This window comes from Neofelis nebulosa, chromosome X (assembly GCF_028018385.1).
Source record: "Neofelis nebulosa isolate mNeoNeb1 chromosome X, mNeoNeb1.pri, whole genome shotgun sequence".
NCBI lineage: Eukaryota > Metazoa > Chordata > Mammalia > Carnivora > Felidae > Neofelis > Neofelis nebulosa.
Window position 1 is genome coordinate 6846305 of NC_080800.1, and position 17896 is coordinate 6864200.

The window sequence follows — 17896 nt, forward strand, 5'->3', positions numbered from 1 at the left end:
TAAAGGCAAGTGTTTCTTTGAGGTAATGGTAGCCTTTGCTTTGGAAATAATAAAGGCAGCTGTTAGTTTCATCACATAGTAAATAAAGAAGACCTGAATAATCTGTCCATATCACTAGCGGGTAAAAGGACTTTTGAAGTCCTGCGAAACAGTAACAGCTCCTGCTTCCTATTCGCCGTGGACGTGAGCAGTGCTTTTGTGTCGGTGCTCTGGGGGTCCCACGACCACCCTCACACTGTGACTCGCTAAGAGGATTCACAGGGCTTCGTAATAGTTATGCTCGCAGTTCATTGTAGCAAAAAGACATAGGTCATAATGTACAGCATAGTGACTATGGTTCACAGTAGTGTATTGTTATATTTGGAAGTTACTAAGAGACTAAATCCGTAAATGTTCTCCTCACACCAGGTCAACGTAACCCTGTGACGTGATGGAGGTCCTAACCAACCCGACTGCGGTAATCATTTCACAGTGTCTGTGTGTATCAGATCATCATATTGTACGCCTTGAACTGACAGGATGTCACATGTCCCTTATATCTCCGTAAAGCTGAGGGGAGAAAGAAACAGATTGGCATCAGAAAACGGAAGGGGCACCTGGGTGGCTCAGTCAGTTAAGTGTCCAACTTCAGCTCAGGTCATGATCTTGCATTTCGAGAGTTCAAGCCCTGCATCACGCTGTGGGCTGACAGCTCCGAGCCTGGAGCTGCTTCGGACTCTGTGTCTCTCTCTCTGCCCCTCCCCTGCTCATGCTCTCTGTCTCTCTCTTTCTTTCAAAAATAAACATTAAAAAAATTAAAAAAAAAAAAAAAAAGGGAAGAGTGTGTGTGGCGTGGCCCAGCATAAGGTAAGCTCACACGTACAGATGTGCTGTCCCCATGGATGTGCTCAGTGGCACTTAATTCTCCTGGCATATGCGATGACACCTGTGAAGTGTCCTGAGCACACGAGCTTGGGTGTGCGGGGTTTTCATTGGGCAGCCGTCATGTGAGCCGGCAGCACCTGCTGAGAGGGACAGAAGGAAACCTTGGCAGATAGGTGGCTGTTCATCCCGCCACCGTCCCGGAGTTTAAAGCTGGGTTGTGGACCCATATCTGTCATTTCTGAATCGGCGTGTATGTCATACTTTGATTAACAACCAACTGGAAAACGTAGGGGCGGGTAAGTAGCTGGAGAATGTGATACCCACGCCTTTTCCATAGAAAAGAATAAAACGTTCCCCTAGCCAGCTTTGGGGCATCCGCAATTCACACTCCTCCACCACGTAAGCACCTCCGTGTTCCCTTTGCACGATACAGTCTGGAGGGCCCCGGTCCTCCGCTTAACACCCCCGTGCGTGTGAATTGTTGTGTTACAAACCTCTTGGAATGCTGGTAGCTGCAGAGGAGTTTCTCTTCGTTCAAAAAGTGTATTTGTTTTGCGAAACTGTTCTTTTGGTTTGGTCATAAGGCCACTCAGAGTGACAAAGTGGAATCGTGAACTTGGTCTTTCCCGTGTCCCAGACGTTCATAATCACATCACGACCACCCCGGTTCCCGTGCAATTCGAGTTGTGTTGTCCTTGCTGAGTTTACTGTTCTAATTTGTGCATAGAAGCTAAGATTCAAAATTTGCCATTCTTGTGCTCATAGATTTGTTAGAGGGGGAAAAGCCTAATTAGAATGAAAACCACTTTTAAAAGAATGAAAATCGCTTGATTGTTTATAAGCTATAGCTGTTTAGGGGCGCCTGGGTGGCTCAGTCAGTTGAGAACCTGACGTCAGCTCAGGTCATGATCTTGCGGTTTGTGGGTTTGAGTCCCGCATCGGTCTCTGTGCTGACAGCCTGGAGCCTACTTCAGATTCTGTGTCTCCCCTTCTGTCTGCCTCTTCCTCTCTCTGTCTCTGTCTCTCTCTTTCTCTCTCAAAAATAAACAAACATTAAAAAAATTTTTTTGAGTAAGTTACACTTGTTTAAATGTGTATCTTGCTCAATATTGCCAAACAATTTCCATTGGTATTAACATCAGAAAAGCCCTTTAGGGGACGCCTGGGTGGCTCAGTCAGTTAAGCGTCTGACTTGGGCTCAGGTCATGATCTTGCGGTTTGTCAGTTTGAGCCCCGCGTCGGGCTCTGTGCTGACAGCTCGGAGCCTGGGTCCTGCTTTGGGTTCTGTGCCTCCCTCTCTCTCTGCCCCTCCCCTGCTCGCGCTCTGTCTCTCTCAAAAATAAATAAACATTAAAAATTAAAAAAAAAAAAAAAAAAAAAAAGAACAACGTAAATTGTCTTGGGGCGCCCGGGTGGCTCAGTCGGTTAAGCGTGCGACTTCAGCTCATGTCACGATCTCGCGGTTCGTGGGTTCGAGCCCCGTGTCGGGCTCTGGGCTGACAGCTCAGAGCCTGCTTCGGACTCTGTGTCTCCCTCTCTCTCTGCCCCTCCCCTGCTCATGCTCTGTCTCTCTTTCTGTCAAAAATAAAACAACCATTAAAAAAAAAAAAAAACCAAAACCACCACCCTTCGATTCTTTTGAAGGTGCCCATGAGGTGTGTGCAGTGACTTCGTGAAGAAGTCTGGGATGGCTCAAATTCCCTTTTTTCGCGGAGATGTAACAGCCACTTAGCAAGGTGCCTGTCTTCAGAGTTGAGACACCATTACATTTAACGCCTGCCCCCTCTGAAGCTCCGATGGGACCTGAAACGTGTCCAGCCTTCATGTATTTTATTTGCCGCCAACTTCCTGCCGTTCCCGTCCTTCCTTCCACACAGACGAGCAAGTCCTACGCAGTGTCGGCCGCGACACTGTCCCTTGTCTCCCGAGTTACTGAATGTCACTTTACTGGGGCCGCCGCTGCTATCTTGCTTCATAGATGCCACTGACCCCAAGGTGACGTCCTTTCCCTTCCCTCCCGCATCTGTGTCTGAAGTCAGCACGCTGCTTTCTCCCCAAGTCCTGGCATGCACCCCAACCTCTGCACTGGGCACCCCAGCCTCTCTTGCCTTCCCTGCTGGCGTTTTGGCTTCGTGCTGCCAGGCATGTCCTGATGCGATCCCGCCAACTGCCGTTGCCACATCCTGGCCACGGACCTCCCCCCCAAAGATTGTCTGCCAGCTTCCCCTCGTATCTTCTCTCCTGCCTCCATTGTCTGTTCTGTCACCCGCTTGTCTGCCGGCTGGCCACTCCGCGTTTCTTGCCAGCGGTGCTCCTGTCCCCGTCGTCACGGCTCCATTGTAGCAACTCAGCTGACGCTACTGGGCACAGTCACTGTGTCAGGCAGGATTCTCAGCCCTTGACCGAGAAAACCTTTAACCCCCAGCAAGCAGGTGCAGCTTCATTTCTGTGTACAGGTGAGAAAACCAGTGCCCCAAGGAGGCAGCCCCTGGCCCCAGGCCCCTCGCTGGGAAGTCACAGGGGCAGCACTCGGAGCGGGGCATCTGGCTCCTGAATCTTCCTCTCTTGAATGCTTTTTCTTGACTCTGTGACTGTGGGGAATTCACTGATTCGCTTGCTGACGTGAAAGCCTGCATTCCTGGCATGGGCCCCGCCTGGCCCGGACATGTCGTCCTTTCTCCGTATTGCCGAATCTGGTGTGTTAATGCTGGGTCTGGTATATTCGCGGTTACCCGAGGGAGAGAGGCTGGGGTGTGAAGGTCCTTTCCCAGGGTCCTCGTCAGGTTTGGGTCTTGGGCTTTGCTGGCCTCAGAAAACAAGTTGTGGGATCCAGGCTCGCTTTCTTCGGCCCTTCTCGGCCCTGCCCTCTCATCCAGGTCTCTCCCCTAGATCAGGGTGGAGAGAACGTTCTCTGCAGCTTAGTCTCTGGCCCAGCTGCTCATGTCTTTCTGGCACCCAAGCAGACATTGCAGATACGTACATGACAGCAGCTGTGGTCCAGGGCACCTTTCTGTACAAAAGCAGGTGAGGGGCCAGACCTGGCCGCCAGGATGTCGTGTGCCCGCAGAGAACGCGGGCACTCCTTCCGCCTCTCCCCTGCAGCCCCCCATGCGTGTGGTGCATGTTCCGTACGTCTCTGTCCCTCTGCAGACTTTTGCGCCCTCCCACGTCGACGTGCATATTTCCCAGCCTCAGCTGTCTGCGCATCATTTTTGCCACGCTTTATTAACATTTACTAATATTTTCCTTAAGCTGAAACCGTTGCTGAGATGTGCCTATAGTCGCATTTGCGTGATACACGTTAAAATAAATAAGTTAGATTTTACGGGGCGCCCAGGTGGCTCGGTCAGTTCAGTGTCCAGCCTTGGCTCAGGTCATCATCTCATGGGTTCGAGCCCCGCGTAGGGCTCTGTGCTGACAGCTCAGAGCCCGGAGCCTGCTTCGGATTCTGTGTCTCCCTCTCTCTCTGCCCCTCCCCCGCTCAAGCTCTGTCTCTCTGAAAAATAAACACACGTTAAAAAAAATTTAAGAAAGAACTTAGATTTGAAAATGTTCACCCCTGTGCTATGCGAGTGAATTTGGGATAACATCAGAGGTCTGGATGCCATCAGGGAGGCCTTGATGTCCTGGAATAGAGCAGTTGGCATGATTTTCGGTTCCTCCTCCCGAGGGCCTGTCCTTTGTTAGCGGCACTGCCCTACCTATGTGCGAGTGTGGACGCACAGATGAGGACAGAGGCTTGTTTTGGTTAACGGTCGCCTGTCAGAGGCTGATAAACGTAACACCGAAGGTGTACGCAAAGGGACCCCAGGACCCCAGGAAAGCACACCGAGAGAAGGTGGCATTGGAGCTGCGACCTGAGCTACAGTTTTGCAAGCAAGCCAAGGAGGACGTGTTGAGCACACTCAAGAGGCTGGCTTGAAGAAGGCCCTGAGGGTTCGGGGAGGAGGACCCCCTTGCCGGGGGCGACAAAGGATGCAGAATGAGAGGAAGGACCAGAAAGGACTGGGAAGGTGGTTCAGCAGCTGAGCGCCAGGCGGCTGAAGGCTGGAGCCCTGTCCGTGTGGAAGCCATGGATTCATCTTTGACAGTAAATCTGGAGGTTGTGGGAGCAAAGGACGGGGGAACACGGAGAATCTGTCCACATGGTGGCCGTCAAGTCCACTTAGCGACCAGGGGACGTGCTTACATTGCGTTAGGTAAAGAAGCAGCAACACGGAATTCTGCGATCGTAAGAATTAACATACAGGCTAATTTGCAGGGACAAAGGGGGCTGGAAGAAATTCTCCTACATGAGAACACTGGTTGTATCAGGTTTAGTTATTCAAGTGTACTTATGTGAGTTATTTTCTCTGTCTTCCAGATTGCTTTCTCTGTGTTTTCCCCACGTCATAATTTTTTAAAAATTTAAAAAGATTTGGGGCGCCTGGGTGGCGCAGTCGGTTAAGCGTCCGACTTCAGCCAGGTCACGATCTCGCGGTCCGGTCCGTGAGTTCGAGCCCCGCGTCAGGCTCTGGGCTGATGGCTCGGAGCCTGGAGCCTGTTTCCGATTCTGTGTCTCCCTCTCTCTCTGCCCCTCCCCCGTTCATGCTCTGTCTCTCTCTGTCCCAAAAAAAAAAAAAAAAAAAAAATTTAAAAAGATTTTTAAAAATGTTTATTTATTTTTGAGAGAGAGGGAGCGTGTGGGGAGGGACAGAGAGAGACGGCATCGATCCCGATGCCGGGCTTGAACTCATGGACCGCGAGATCATGACCTGAGCTGAAGTCGGACGCTCAACCGACTGAGCCACCCAGGTGCCCCCATAAGTTATTTTTTTTTTTTTGTAATTTTTAATGACGCTCTCCATTACAAATCTCTGGCTTGGCTTCTGTGCTCGTCTGTTTCCCGATTTCCAAATAACAAATCCATGAGGGTTCAGACTCGCGGGGGCTGGGGTGCCAGCAGGCGGTATGTTTGCGCCTGGAGGTCCCGCGACACTCTGGAAGGCTGAGCGCAGGCGGCTCTGTGAGCCGCTCTCGGGACCGCCTCTGCCCCAGCCAGTTGTTGGGAGGAAGTAACAACCTTAGTTTATAACCTGACTAATGCTTTCCCCTCCTGGATGTTTCCCATGTTGAGAGGATATTAAAATCTTGGCAGGCCTCACGGTCTGCACTAGTCAGAGGCCCGTGCTGGACTCAGCCGCCACCCTTGGGGTCCGGGCCAGATGTTATAAGCGAAACCCTATTTTAACGAGGTCCTTCTGGTATTTCTTTTGGGCGCCATCCAAGACGGTCCATTTTACACCAAATTCCATGTTGTGCGGGTCGTCTAGAACAGGTCTGCAGCCCATAAAAACGTTCTCGCTGCACTCAAGTTTTCTGTGGCAGAATGTCCGAGAATTAGGAGAGAAGGTGAGGGCTCGGTCTTGAGGATTTTATATAGACACATATATACACACACACATGTGGTGTTACATTCACATGTATATATAAAGAGATTGAATGTAAAGCTCATAGGAGCACATGTGGCAATGAAGACACAGTCCAAAAGAATTCTCAACATAGTTTTGTGCTTTTTACCACGGGTAACAGTAGAGTTTTCGTTCGGTGAGAATTGCTTCTTGGGCAGCAGATGTAACCGTCTGGTGAGACGAATCCATCACTTCCAAACAGGAGAAGTGAACCGACCACAAATTAGCTTCCAAAGATGTGAGGGTGTGTGTTTTCTTATTCTGTCACCTTTTGTGTTGACAGCTTCTCGCTCCGTGTGTGTGTGTTTGTGTGTCTGATTTATGTGACCCAGCTAGCATGTCATGACCCTTGGCCTCCCTAACATCTGTTTTTGTCAGCTCCCGCCCCGCCCCCACCACCTTAAGTCACCCCCGTCCCCACCCCGAGAGGAAGACAGCAGCTTGCCAGACAGCTGCCGTCGTGTTGCACAAACTTTTACGATCCAGGAAATATTGATTCCCCCGTGGATAGGGATGTTACAGGAATGTCGATATTCGAAGAAAGGAAAGGAAGTGCCCCATAATAAATGAGCGGTCCCTGGCTCTGTTTTCAGAATGACTCTTGCAAAATCCCTGCCCTGGAGCCGTGGAGAGTGGATCCGTGCTTTAGCCGGTGGCCGTCGGGCACCCCCGAATCACAGGGCCCTCCCAGCGGCCAAGGCCGTTCACCTGTCCCTCACAGGACGGCTTTCGCAGGCACACTCGAGTCGTTTTACAAACCTCCCAACCACAGACTCTCAACTGCCTGTTTTCCCGTCCCCTGGGGACATCCCCACCTCGCTACTGCCTCTCCGTTATACTGGTGAAAGTGTAGTCCCAGGAATGTCCTGTCCTCTGTCTTCTGCGGCTTCCCGGTCCCTGCACGTGGCCCCGTGTGGTGTGGTGAGACCCCTTCTTTCGGGACTTACAAGTGATCCATTCTTTCTATGGCCTGAACCCCTCTGGGTGGCCGCTCAGTCACCTCTTTAAATTAAAGCCCTGTGGGTTTGATGGGACGGTGAGGTCCCTTTTTCCCTCTACCCGGAATCTTAGGTTTGAAAGAGACCTCGGAGATCGTTTAATTGTGCCTGTTTGGTCGCCAGAAAAGGAAGCCAGAGAGCCGCGGAGGGCAGACCCAGGCCTCGTAGCACCTGCTGAAGAGTGCGACTTCACACCCACAAAGAAACAGTAGCACGTTCCTCCCTCGCTGCGTCTGATTTGGGTTGTTTGCCGTCACTCTTATTCCAGAGGCAGCTCTCATCAGGGGAGTGTGTCTGAAAGATACAATTCATCCTTGTTTGCTTTTTGTAATACAGAAAGCATTCGGCCTAGTTTTTGCAACATAGAACTTGTTTGCAACTTACTTGCCTAAAAGATGTGCTAGAAATCGTATGGCTGAACTAGACGACCTTCTTCCTCTTTTCTAAAGTCTGCCTGAATCATTTCGAGGTTTCGGGAGTGTGTGGTGTTGTGAGTGAAGAGCGTGGAGTCGGTCAGATGGGCACTTGCTGGCTGTGTGCCCTTGGCGGAATCGCTTACCTGCTCTGTGACTCAGTTTCCCCCATCGCTTACACGGAGTCAATATGACGAACTCATAGGCTGCTGCCAGCTCTCTGAGCTAATTCTTGGAGAGGGCCAATCCACATAATAAGCACCGAATATCATCACTTTTATTCTTGTTCTCAAATAACGTCATAGTTTTTCTCTTCAGGTGTGTGTATGCCCAGCAGTGCTCTTTGGTGGTTGTTTGAACTGCCCCTCGTACGGCACCGTCATCTTTGTTTAAAACCCGTTTTCCGGGGCGCCTGGGTGGCGCAGTCGGTTAAGCGTCCGACTTCAGCCAGGTCACGATCTCGCGGTCCGTGAGTTCGAGCCCCGCGTCGGGCTCTGTGCTGACAGCTCGGAGCCTGGAGCCTGTTTCCGATTCTGTGTCTCCCTCTCTGTCTGCCCCTCCCCCGTTCATGCTCTGTCTCTCTCTGTCCCAAAAATAAATAAAAAACGTTGAAAAGAAAAATTAAAAAAAAAAAAAAAAAACCCCATTTTCCTTCTGTTTTGCTGTTGTACCTACGCCCTTAATTCCTGTCCTTCTCCGTCGAGCTCCACTCTGAAAATAGCAAGGACTCCGTTTTGTTCAGTTTCTTACCACCCTTCGTCTACATCCACCCCAGTGGTTTCTTTTAGCTTTCCTTCAGCTTCCTTGACACAAACCCGTCGTGAGCCGCGGGGGGCTGTCCCCGAGGAGGCTGCTCTGTGCGTGATGGAGGGAATCCAGATGGGCTTCCTGGAGGCAGGAAGCGTCTTCTTGGTAGCTGGGAGACGCACGAACGCAGAGAATGCTTCGTGCAGGGGCCGCGGCATCTCAGGAGAGACAGCAGTCGTTTCCTCCTGAGGGGACGAGATAGGCCTCTGGGCAGCAAGGACGCCTGGCCACAGCCGTGGTGACTAATAAGCAGGTGTCAGGAGTGGTGAACAGGGGGTACTCGGGAGCAGGGTTTCTCAACCTCCGGCTGTTGAAATTTGGCCCCCGTCACTGTGTCATGGGAGCCGTCCTGTGCCTTGTGTGATGCTGAGCGTCCCTAGTCTCTACCTGCCAGATGCCAGCAGTACCCTCCCCGCCCCACACACACACCTGTGACAACCGAACGTATCTGCAGACATTGCCAAGGTCTTCCTCTGGGGGACAGAATCGCCCTCACTCGAGACCCACCAACCAGTATTCTGGACCAAGAGACCGGAATAAGCAGGGTCATCCTCTAGCCGAGCAGGCACGTGTTTCCGGCCCAGGCGCCCCCTCCGCTTCCTGTCTGTGCCTTCCAGGGGAAGCTCGGAGACATGGCCCCGGCCCCGCAGCACCGTCTGAGGGGCTTCGAGGCGCCTGCTGAGGCGCGGGGCTTGCCCAGCCTGCGGGCTCTAGCTGCTTCGAGCAGGAAAGCCGGAGGCCCCGTGGCGAATGGGTGCCGTTAGGGTGACAGTTTTGTCTGCCACTGCCTAGCGAGAAGGAGGCCCCGTCTGCTGCTGTCGACCTCCTCCACGCCGTCAGGCACAGTGGAAGCGGGTCTCCGTGCCTTTGGGCTGCGGTCGCAGGATCCCGCGGACCGAGTGGCTTCTACACAGAGGCTGCTTTCTCACAGTTCGTAGACGGGACGTCCTACACCGGCGGACCAGCAGGTGTGGTGTCTGCTGAGGGCCCGCCGCCTGCTTCGCGGATGGTCTCCGTGGGATGACCGGATCCCACACGGACCCCACACGGACGGGAAGCGGGCACAGGAGCTCTGGGGGCCTCTTTGATAGAAGGGCACTAATCCCTTTCATGAAGACTTCACCCTCATCACCTAATCGCCACCCAGAGGCCCCGCCTCCTAACACCATTGCCTCACGGAGTGGGTTTCAACGTAGGGATTGAGGGGAGACAGACATCGAGTCCACAGCAGGAAGGAATGAAAAACATCTAGGAGGCCGTGACGTTTCCTTTTCCGCACGTGCGCACACGCACACACAAGTTGGCTTCCTTTTCCCATAAAGCTGCAGGTTGTAACTATGTTCAGCCTCGTGGGCCAGCCTGTCCGTTGCAGATACTCGGCTGGCTGTGCCGTTGCCCCACGCAAGCAGTGACACACAGTGTATCAACTCGTGGGCGTAGCCTTATTCCGATAAAACTTTATTTGCAGATACAAGCAGTGGGCCAGGCTTGGCCTTCCCTCGATCGAGACAGTTCGAAATAAACATGCCGTGCGTGGGCTTTGGGTGGATGTCTGTATTCCAGGCTCATTAAGTATTTAATAAAGACTCTGCTTTCAAAGATGCCTCAGATTGGGGCCCTTGGTATCTGTTTCAGCTAAAGACGGAAAACCAACCCCACATCTGCCTGGCGTTCCGTGTCTGCGTCTCCCTGCCAAATCAGCAGGATTTTTAAGGGCCGGCGAGTGATAATCCAGCAGGCTTTGCTGATGTGTCAGGCCGATATTAAGCAGGCAGAATGGTTCACTGTACAGCTAACTCAAGTGGTGTGGGAAGCCATTTGTGAGAGAGGTATGGTTTAGCGGTGTGGGGAGGGCAAGAAACAGAAAACGAGCGCTCTGTTTGTTTTAAATCTCGTTTTATTGCCTAGTTGGGCGAGACCAATTCATGCTCACGCTGTTTCCCTCTCTCACGAGGAAGATGGAAAGGACTTTACTCTTGAAGGTCTCGCGTGCTTCATCTAAAATGTAGTGCATATTTTAAAGCTTTCCCAGTTTATCATGATCACACCCTTTTTTGCTCCTTGGAAATATTTTCAGCTCAATGGCTGGTCCGCATCGTTGTGTGTTATCTGAATTCTGTGACCCCATCGCATAGAGAGAGAGGGTGGCTTGATTTTCATCGGCAGGTCTGTACCTGTTGGGTTTCGAAATCGAGTGGAAATGGGAGTGGACCACGGATAGTGTGTCTTGAGGGTTACTTCCTCAGGTCACTGGTTTTCAAGCATGGCAGGGTCAACCAGGCAGTACCTGGAGACACTGTGGGCTGTCAAGACTGGGAGGGGGGCGCCACTGGCATCCGGTGGGGGGGACCCCAGGGGTGCTACTCAACGCCCTGTGGGGCACAGGACAGCGGTCCCCACGACAAGGAATGATGAAGTCCTGCTGTCGAGAGAGGTAGTGGGGATGCCTCTTCCTAGGCAGCAGGCCTGCTGGCTTCAGTAACGACTCCAGGCCGGCTGAGGGTTAGGCAGCGGGGGCACTAATGCTTTGCCCTCACGCAGCTCTTCCATCGAGGTGCCACCAAGCTCTCTATTCCCCTTCATTTGGCTGGGCCTCTGTTTCCTGTTCTTCAGAAGTTGTTTGTAACAACTTCCACACCTGCCATTGAGCCAGTCCTGAGTGTTTCCGTCTCTGTCATTGATATCACTGCTTTGTTGGTATGCGTGTCCCCTTGGGCGGAAGAAGACGTACGTCAAAAGCTGCAGGAAAGCCGAAGAGGCAGAAAGCCCAGAAGTCCTACGTCTCAGGCAGACTGGAGGTGAATGCGCTCATTAGCCTTGCAGCCCGGTTGGGGAGAGAGCAGCGCTGGCACGGTAGAGTGTGGGCCCCCCCCCCCCCCCCCCACTGGGGGAGAGGCATCCAGTCTGGAGACGCCAGTCTTCCAAGATGGCGCCTCTCACAGGCGCCGTGGGCGCCGTGGCCTGAGACCAGGTGCTCAGGCAGGCCTTGCTTGCGTAGTCTGTGAACATCTCTCTGTTCCACCACGAAAGAGCGTCGGGACTGCAAAGTGCGCGAGTGACTGCTTCGTCCAGTGTCGTCACTGCACAAATGAGGAGAGGTGGAGAAAGAACCCGTCTGCGGGTTCGTGGTCTTCTCTAGATTCAAAACCGTGTGTCGGCCGTGTCACTGTCACAGCTGCTTCTCTCATCAGCTCCTTGAGGTCCTTGCTAACCCCATACCGAACAACAGGAAACCGAGGCCCAGCCAAATGAAGCGACCTGGCCCAGCCACTCATGGGGGATCGAGGGCAGACCCAGTGGTCCGCCTGTTGCTGACATTTTCTCCACCTGGCCCTCCTGCAAGAAGGAAGTATTAAAAACAGATGGATTAAAGGAAAAAAAAAAAAAAGCCCCAAACCAAAAAGAAACCAAAAACATTGAGAGGTCATGCATAGATTTGCCCAAAGAAATGAAGCTACGGTGATTTTATTTATTTATTTATTTACTTATGTATTTATTTATTTTTAAGTAGTCTCCATGCCCAACGTGGGGCTTGAACTCAGTACCCTGAGATCACGAGTTGCATGTTCTACCGAGGGAGCCATCCAGGCGTCCCGGCAGCTAATGTAAATCTAAGCAAATAGGACGGACTCGTGTCAGCAGTGACGTGGAACAATACCGCATGTGGTTCTGAAGATATCTGGTTTCCAGTCATGATTTCCTGTGCCCTCTAGTAGGGGACACAAGTTTCAATGACACGTGTTCAAGGTCATGGCACTCCCGTATACCTTTATCTGCTCAGTCACTTTGCTTCAGCAGGGGAAGTTCATTGTCACGATCCCTCGCCCACACTCTTTGCAGTCTTAGATTCCCGCCGCTTGGGTTAATCTTCACTGCTTCATCCCTGTCTTGCAACACGTCTTCACTGAACATTGTCCTCGGCACCTTCTAGAAGTGCAGTATACATTGCAAAGCATTATCACGGAGAGAGATCAGAAACTCGGGCAACGAAACCTCAGTGGCAGCATTTAAGCCCCCGGATGCAGAAGGACATCAAGGACGGGCGTTGAGTTAGACGTGAGCTTGCACCTCGTCCTTCACACGTTGCCCGTGCGGCACCGGGAACCACCAGCGTGTCCCGCCTGGGAACGGAGGTGGCATCCACCCAGAGGAGCTGAGAATTCTGGTTCCTGTGCTTGTGGGTGTCACGGGGGGCGGCGGAGGGGGGCGGGTGAAACGGCGAATCCTGGAGTCATGCAGTCTGGGGTGACATTTACTGCAGCGTCGCTCATTGTGTGCGTGAGCCTTGAACCACTTACCTAATTTCTCCAATGTTTACTCTTCTCGTGCGTAAGGCAATAACCACAGCAACTGAGCAGCTGCCCTGTAGAGATAGTGGACAGAGTGCCCAGGTTTGGTTAAAGGAAGTAATGCGGTTGGAACCTGCGATTTTGTGTGCCTTAAGTGGCAGTTCTGTGGCTGGTGTTGGGAAGAGAAGAAAGAAGGGACAGAGGAAGGAAATACTCTGCATTTCGCGTCCCCTCCCGAATTCCTATGCTGAAATCCTGACCCCCGCGGTCAGTTGTGTTAGCAGGTGGGGCCTTTGGGAGGTGGTTAGGTTGTGAGGACGGAATCCTCACGCATGGGATTCGTGTCCTTTTAAAGGAGACCCCCACCCCCCACCCCCGCCCCCACCCAGAGCTAGTGCACCCCTTCTGCCACGTGAGGACACGGAAAAGACGGCCGTCTGTGAACCGGAAAACAGCCCTCACCAGACACCAGGTCTGTCTGGCACCTTGATCTTGGACTTCCCACCCCCCAGAAGCGTGAGGAATAAGTGTCTGTTGTTTGTAAGTCCCTCAGTCTGTGGGATTTTGTTACAGCTGCCGACTGTAGAAACTAAGACACACACCAGAAGCTTGACCTCTCTTCTGCTGTTGCCCCTTAGTCATTGAGATCGACCTCTTCTTAGGAACCTTGTCTGCTCTCCGTGCTGTGCTCTGATTACGGCATCAGTAGATGTTTTTAGGTCGAGTCACCAAGGAAGCTGAGTGGTTTCCCACTGCCCGGGTTTGGATCTCAGCCCCAGCCAAGTGTCTGGGGCCTGTGGGTTCCTGGAGGGATCTCAAGACCTGGCCTGTAAAAGGGAAAGTTGCACTTGGGGTAGCGAGGCAGAGCGTTACCAAGAGGCTTTAAGGGAAGTCGTGGCGAGTTGTTGGAGCGGTGCCTGGTGGAGAGGACGCACCACACAAGGCCTGCCTATCATTTTTATTGCTCGTGCAATTCCTTGCACAAGGCCCTTTAAAGATACCAACCAGGAGAATAAGAAATGGCCCTCGAAATCCAGTGTCCCGTGCCCTTAGCTGGTCGAGACCGCAGATGGAGGAGAAGGCAGGAGCCGGGTGAGTGGGGTCACCAGGCAGGGAGAGTCAGGAGTTTGTAAGACGGACAGATCACTGTGGCCCCGGGTATATGGTGAAGACCCCAGGCAAGAGCGAGTCAGGCCAGGAACCTACTTGCTCCTGCTCTATGCACTCACCTGGGGTTTTCCATCTGCACTGCTGGCAACCTGACAGATGAAAGCTTGGAGATAAGATTTCTAGCAGGGCCGAGAGAGCAGGGCTGAGACTCAGGATATTGTCACTGGTTAACACTGGAGGGGGTGGGGGTTGTATTATGGCCACCGGAGGGGGTGGGGGTTGTGTTATGGCCACTGGAGGGGGTGGGGGTTGTATTATGGCCACCAGAGGGAGGGGGGGATGTGTTATGGCCACAGGGGTGGGGTGGGGGAGGGGTGGGGGTTGTGTTATGGCCACAGGGGTGGGTGGGGGAGGGTGGGGGTTGTGTTATGGCCACAGGGGTGCGGTGGGGGAGGGGTGGGGGTTGTGTTATGGCCACAGGGGTGGGGTGGGGGAGGGGTGGGGGTTGTGTTATGGCCACAGGGGTGGGGTGGGGGAGGGGTTGGGGTTGCGTTATGGCCACAGGGGTGGGGTGGGGGAGGGGTTGGGGTTGCGTTATGGCCACAGGGGTGGGGGACACATAGGAGGGAGAAGAGCAGGCCGGGGAGGGGGGGGGGGGGGCAGCCCGCGGGGAGGGCCTCGGAGGGGCCGTCCCGTGCGGCCTCAGTTAGGTGCTTACAGTCGTGCGAGGCAGTTCACAGCCTCTGTGCAGCGGATTGTAAAACCAACAGCGGCTACCATACGACTCTGTGAAATAAAGTCCACGTTTTTATATATTCTTTATAATCAGGCACTGGGGAGCGACAGGTCTGGGTTGAGGAGGAGTGGAGAGTAGAGAAAGGAGAGGAGGCCGCACACACAGGAAGCCTCCTTTCACGGAGGAACATTCCCATCTGCTGAGCACTGTGGTTATTGCCTCGGCTGTTTGGGTCCTTCCCGCGCGAGGCACAGGGCCTGCCGTGTGGAATCCGACGGAGGCCGGGCCTGCTCCCTGCCACCGTCGTCAGTGTGGCGGGTGAAGGTGGCGTTGTAGCCGCGGGAGGGAGGGCGGCAGGGACCCCGAGGGGTCCCGTGCTGGAGGGCCACACGTAGGATGTAGGACGAGCCAGCGGGGATGGGTCGTGCTGCCTGGGGAGACCCCCCTGGGAGCAGGGTTTGCAGGACCCCCACGAGCAGTGGGGGGGGCTGGCCCAGCCCAGGAGAAGCCACACCAAGGGGGTAACTCTGAGACAGGTCCGAAGGGTCCAGCCTTGTGGGACACACAGACGCCGGGGACACTCCAGCATTGCCGTGTGTGAACGGTGGGCAGGGCGGCCGGCAGGTAGACGCCTCACCCCAGAACTGCTCCCTTCTCTTCCCACAGTATAAATGGTGAGAGAGTTCAGAGTCACAAGTGCCTTTGGCCCCACCGCACCCCCAGCCTGGGAGCCGAGCATAGGGGTCCCTGTTAATCACACAGCCTCCACCCCACAAGGCTTCCCAGCTCCCCGGCACCCCGGCCTCCCCACACCGAGCAAGGTGAATGCGGTACCCCCAGCAGAATGGGCTGCCTCCTCGTGGAGAAGGGCTGCATCAGCCGCGGACTCCGGCAGTAAGATGCCCCCTTACTGTCCTTGAGGAAGGGCCACTGCGGGTTCCCCATCGCCCTAGGACCCCACGTGGGTCATGAGTGCTTCTGCCCCCTGCCCTGCGTTGTTGCCGCCCCTCCTGGAACCGGCGTGGTCTGCTGCGTTCCGGAACCACCACCCTGACCGACGAGTGTTGAGGGAAGGGTCGGGGGAGCTGGCATCTCTAATAACAACCAGTTGTCAGATGAAACAGCTCAAGCCACCCCAGCAGGTCCAGAACAGCCTCCTTTTCTTCGGATGTTTGCCTGTGTGGTTCCTTTATCCCCAGCCGCCTTGAGCGCTCAGAGCCCGACTGAAGACAGGTGCCCTGTGTGCACTGTAGCAGGGTCGGGGGGCACTCGGGGACGGGGAGCTCCGGAGGGACCGATGGAAGGCAGAGAGGAAGCCCAGAGGTGCACTGGCACAACGTTTAGCCAGGGCACGCTGGGCTCTGTTTGGCTCTTAACGCCGAAATGGCTCTACCTCTCAAGCTGTGTCTCCGTCCCCTGCAAGCAGATCTGACCCTGTTGTATCCCTTCCGCCCTGCCCGTCCCTCCGCTTCTCCCCAGACCCGAAGCTGGGCGTCCCACGGCCACGTGTGCCCCGCTAACGAGGCACGTTCGACCTCAGTGGTGGTGCCGCCTTCGGGCCTCGCGAAACCCCGGCTTCCCTCTCTGTCGCGGCAGGTTTTTCCCACTCGGCGTTCACGTTCGGTATTGAGAGCCACATCAGCCAGTCCAACATCAATGGGACGCTAGTGCCGCCAGCTGCCCTCATCTCCATCCTGCAGAAGGGACTTCAGTATGTGGAGGCCGAGATCAGCATCAACGAGGTGGGTGCCCTCCCCGTCTCCCGGGATCCTGCCGGGATCGCCTCCGTCCCGTCTCTCGCTTTGAACTGGCTTCGTCCTCACAAGCCTGTCGGATTCAGCTTTCTCTCTAGCTTTTGTAAAGCTCTTTGAGGGGCACTTGAGCGACTCAGTGGGTGACGCATCCGACTCTTGGTTTCATCTCCGGTCGTGATCTCGTGGTTTGTGAGTTCGAGCCCCGCTTCGGGCTCTGCGCCGACAGTGCAGAGCCTGCTTGGGATCCTCTCTCTCTCTCTCTCTGCCCCTCCCCTGCTCGGGCTCACTGTTTCTCAAAATAAACCGATAAACTTGAAACAACAGAATGAAAAAGAGATCTAAAAAAAGTACACAAGTAATCTATCCTGTATTCTGTCATTTCCGTTCCCCCACCATTTTGCAAAAACCCCATCTTTGAAAACACCCAAATTTCTGCCTGTCCTGTGTGCATTCTGCCGGCAGTGGTCATCTCCTCTTGCCTCATTTTTTTTTTAATTTATTTTTGAGAAGGAGGGAGAGACAGCACGAGTGGGGGAGGGACAGAGAGCGAGAAAGGGAGATAGAGGATCCGAAACAGACTCTGCACTGACAGCAGAGAGCCGGATGTGGGGCTTGAACTCATGGACTATGAGATCATGACGTGAGCTACAGTCGGATGCTTCATGGACCGAGCCACCCAGGCACCCCTCCTCTGTCGTCTTAGATTGGATGCCCGAGGCGGTTTTCCACCAGCCCCGCGAGGTCCCATCTAGTCTCTTTTCCTGCATAACAGTGAACTGTGGGGATAGGGGCGCATGACCCCAGAGGCAGAAGACCTGAATTGGGGTGCCTGGATGGCTCAGGTCATGACCTCACGGTTCACGGCTGCTTCTCTTCCTCAGCAGTGCCGGCTCCAACGTGTGTACGGGAGAACGTAGAGGTCGTCTCATTGGTGACTTAGGCTTGCGGTCATTAAATAGGGGGGCCACGTGCATTTAGAGTTTAAACTAGGAGGTGTTTTCATTACTCTGGGCACGTGATACTTTTGGCCGAGTAGTCGTCCCCTTGAGGTGTGAATATGTGAAGAAGGCAGGCGATACGGAAGCACGCTGACCCGTTGGCCAACAGCGGGCACGCTGTGGTGGGAACCGAAGGGCGAAGGTGGTTGACGAGGTGACCGGCTGCTTGTTCACACGTTTTGTAGGGTTTCGTATCGTTTGCTTGTTTTTGAATATATGTTTGTATCGAACATATCGAAACATATGTTTCATATCGTGACCAGAACTCGGCTGGTGTCACGTTTCGTTTAGCTCCTGTCCAGCTGAAACTCACGTCTTTCCGGCCTTCCTAATTTCTGAGGTAATTCAAGGTCGGAACGTACAGAAACGTGTTTGTACATGAAGCAGGCACAACCCAGAAGCACTGAGTTTTGTATCACTAATATTTGGAGCAGAGACAGAGGGAGACAAACAGTCTAAAGCAGCTCCAGGCTCTGA

The 17896-nt window shown here is 53.8% G+C and overlaps 1 protein-coding gene across 7 annotated transcripts in view; it reads left to right on the top strand.

Moving 5' to 3' along the window:
* The window catches only part of TBL1X (transducin beta like 1 X-linked), a 230332-nt gene that overhangs the window by 188721 nt on the left and 23715 nt on the right, over positions 1-17896 (top strand). For 5 of the 7 annotated variants that reach the window (XM_058713565.1, XM_058713560.1, XM_058713563.1 and 2 more), the window contains one exon: positions 16264-16409. In XM_058713565.1, the coding sequence (XP_058569548.1) occupies positions 16264-16409 (146 nt within the window). Of the gene's footprint in view, positions 1-2492; positions 3321-16263; positions 16410-17896 lie in introns of those variants that run through there. The other 2 variants (XM_058713559.1, XM_058713558.1) reach the window with 2 other exon arrangements.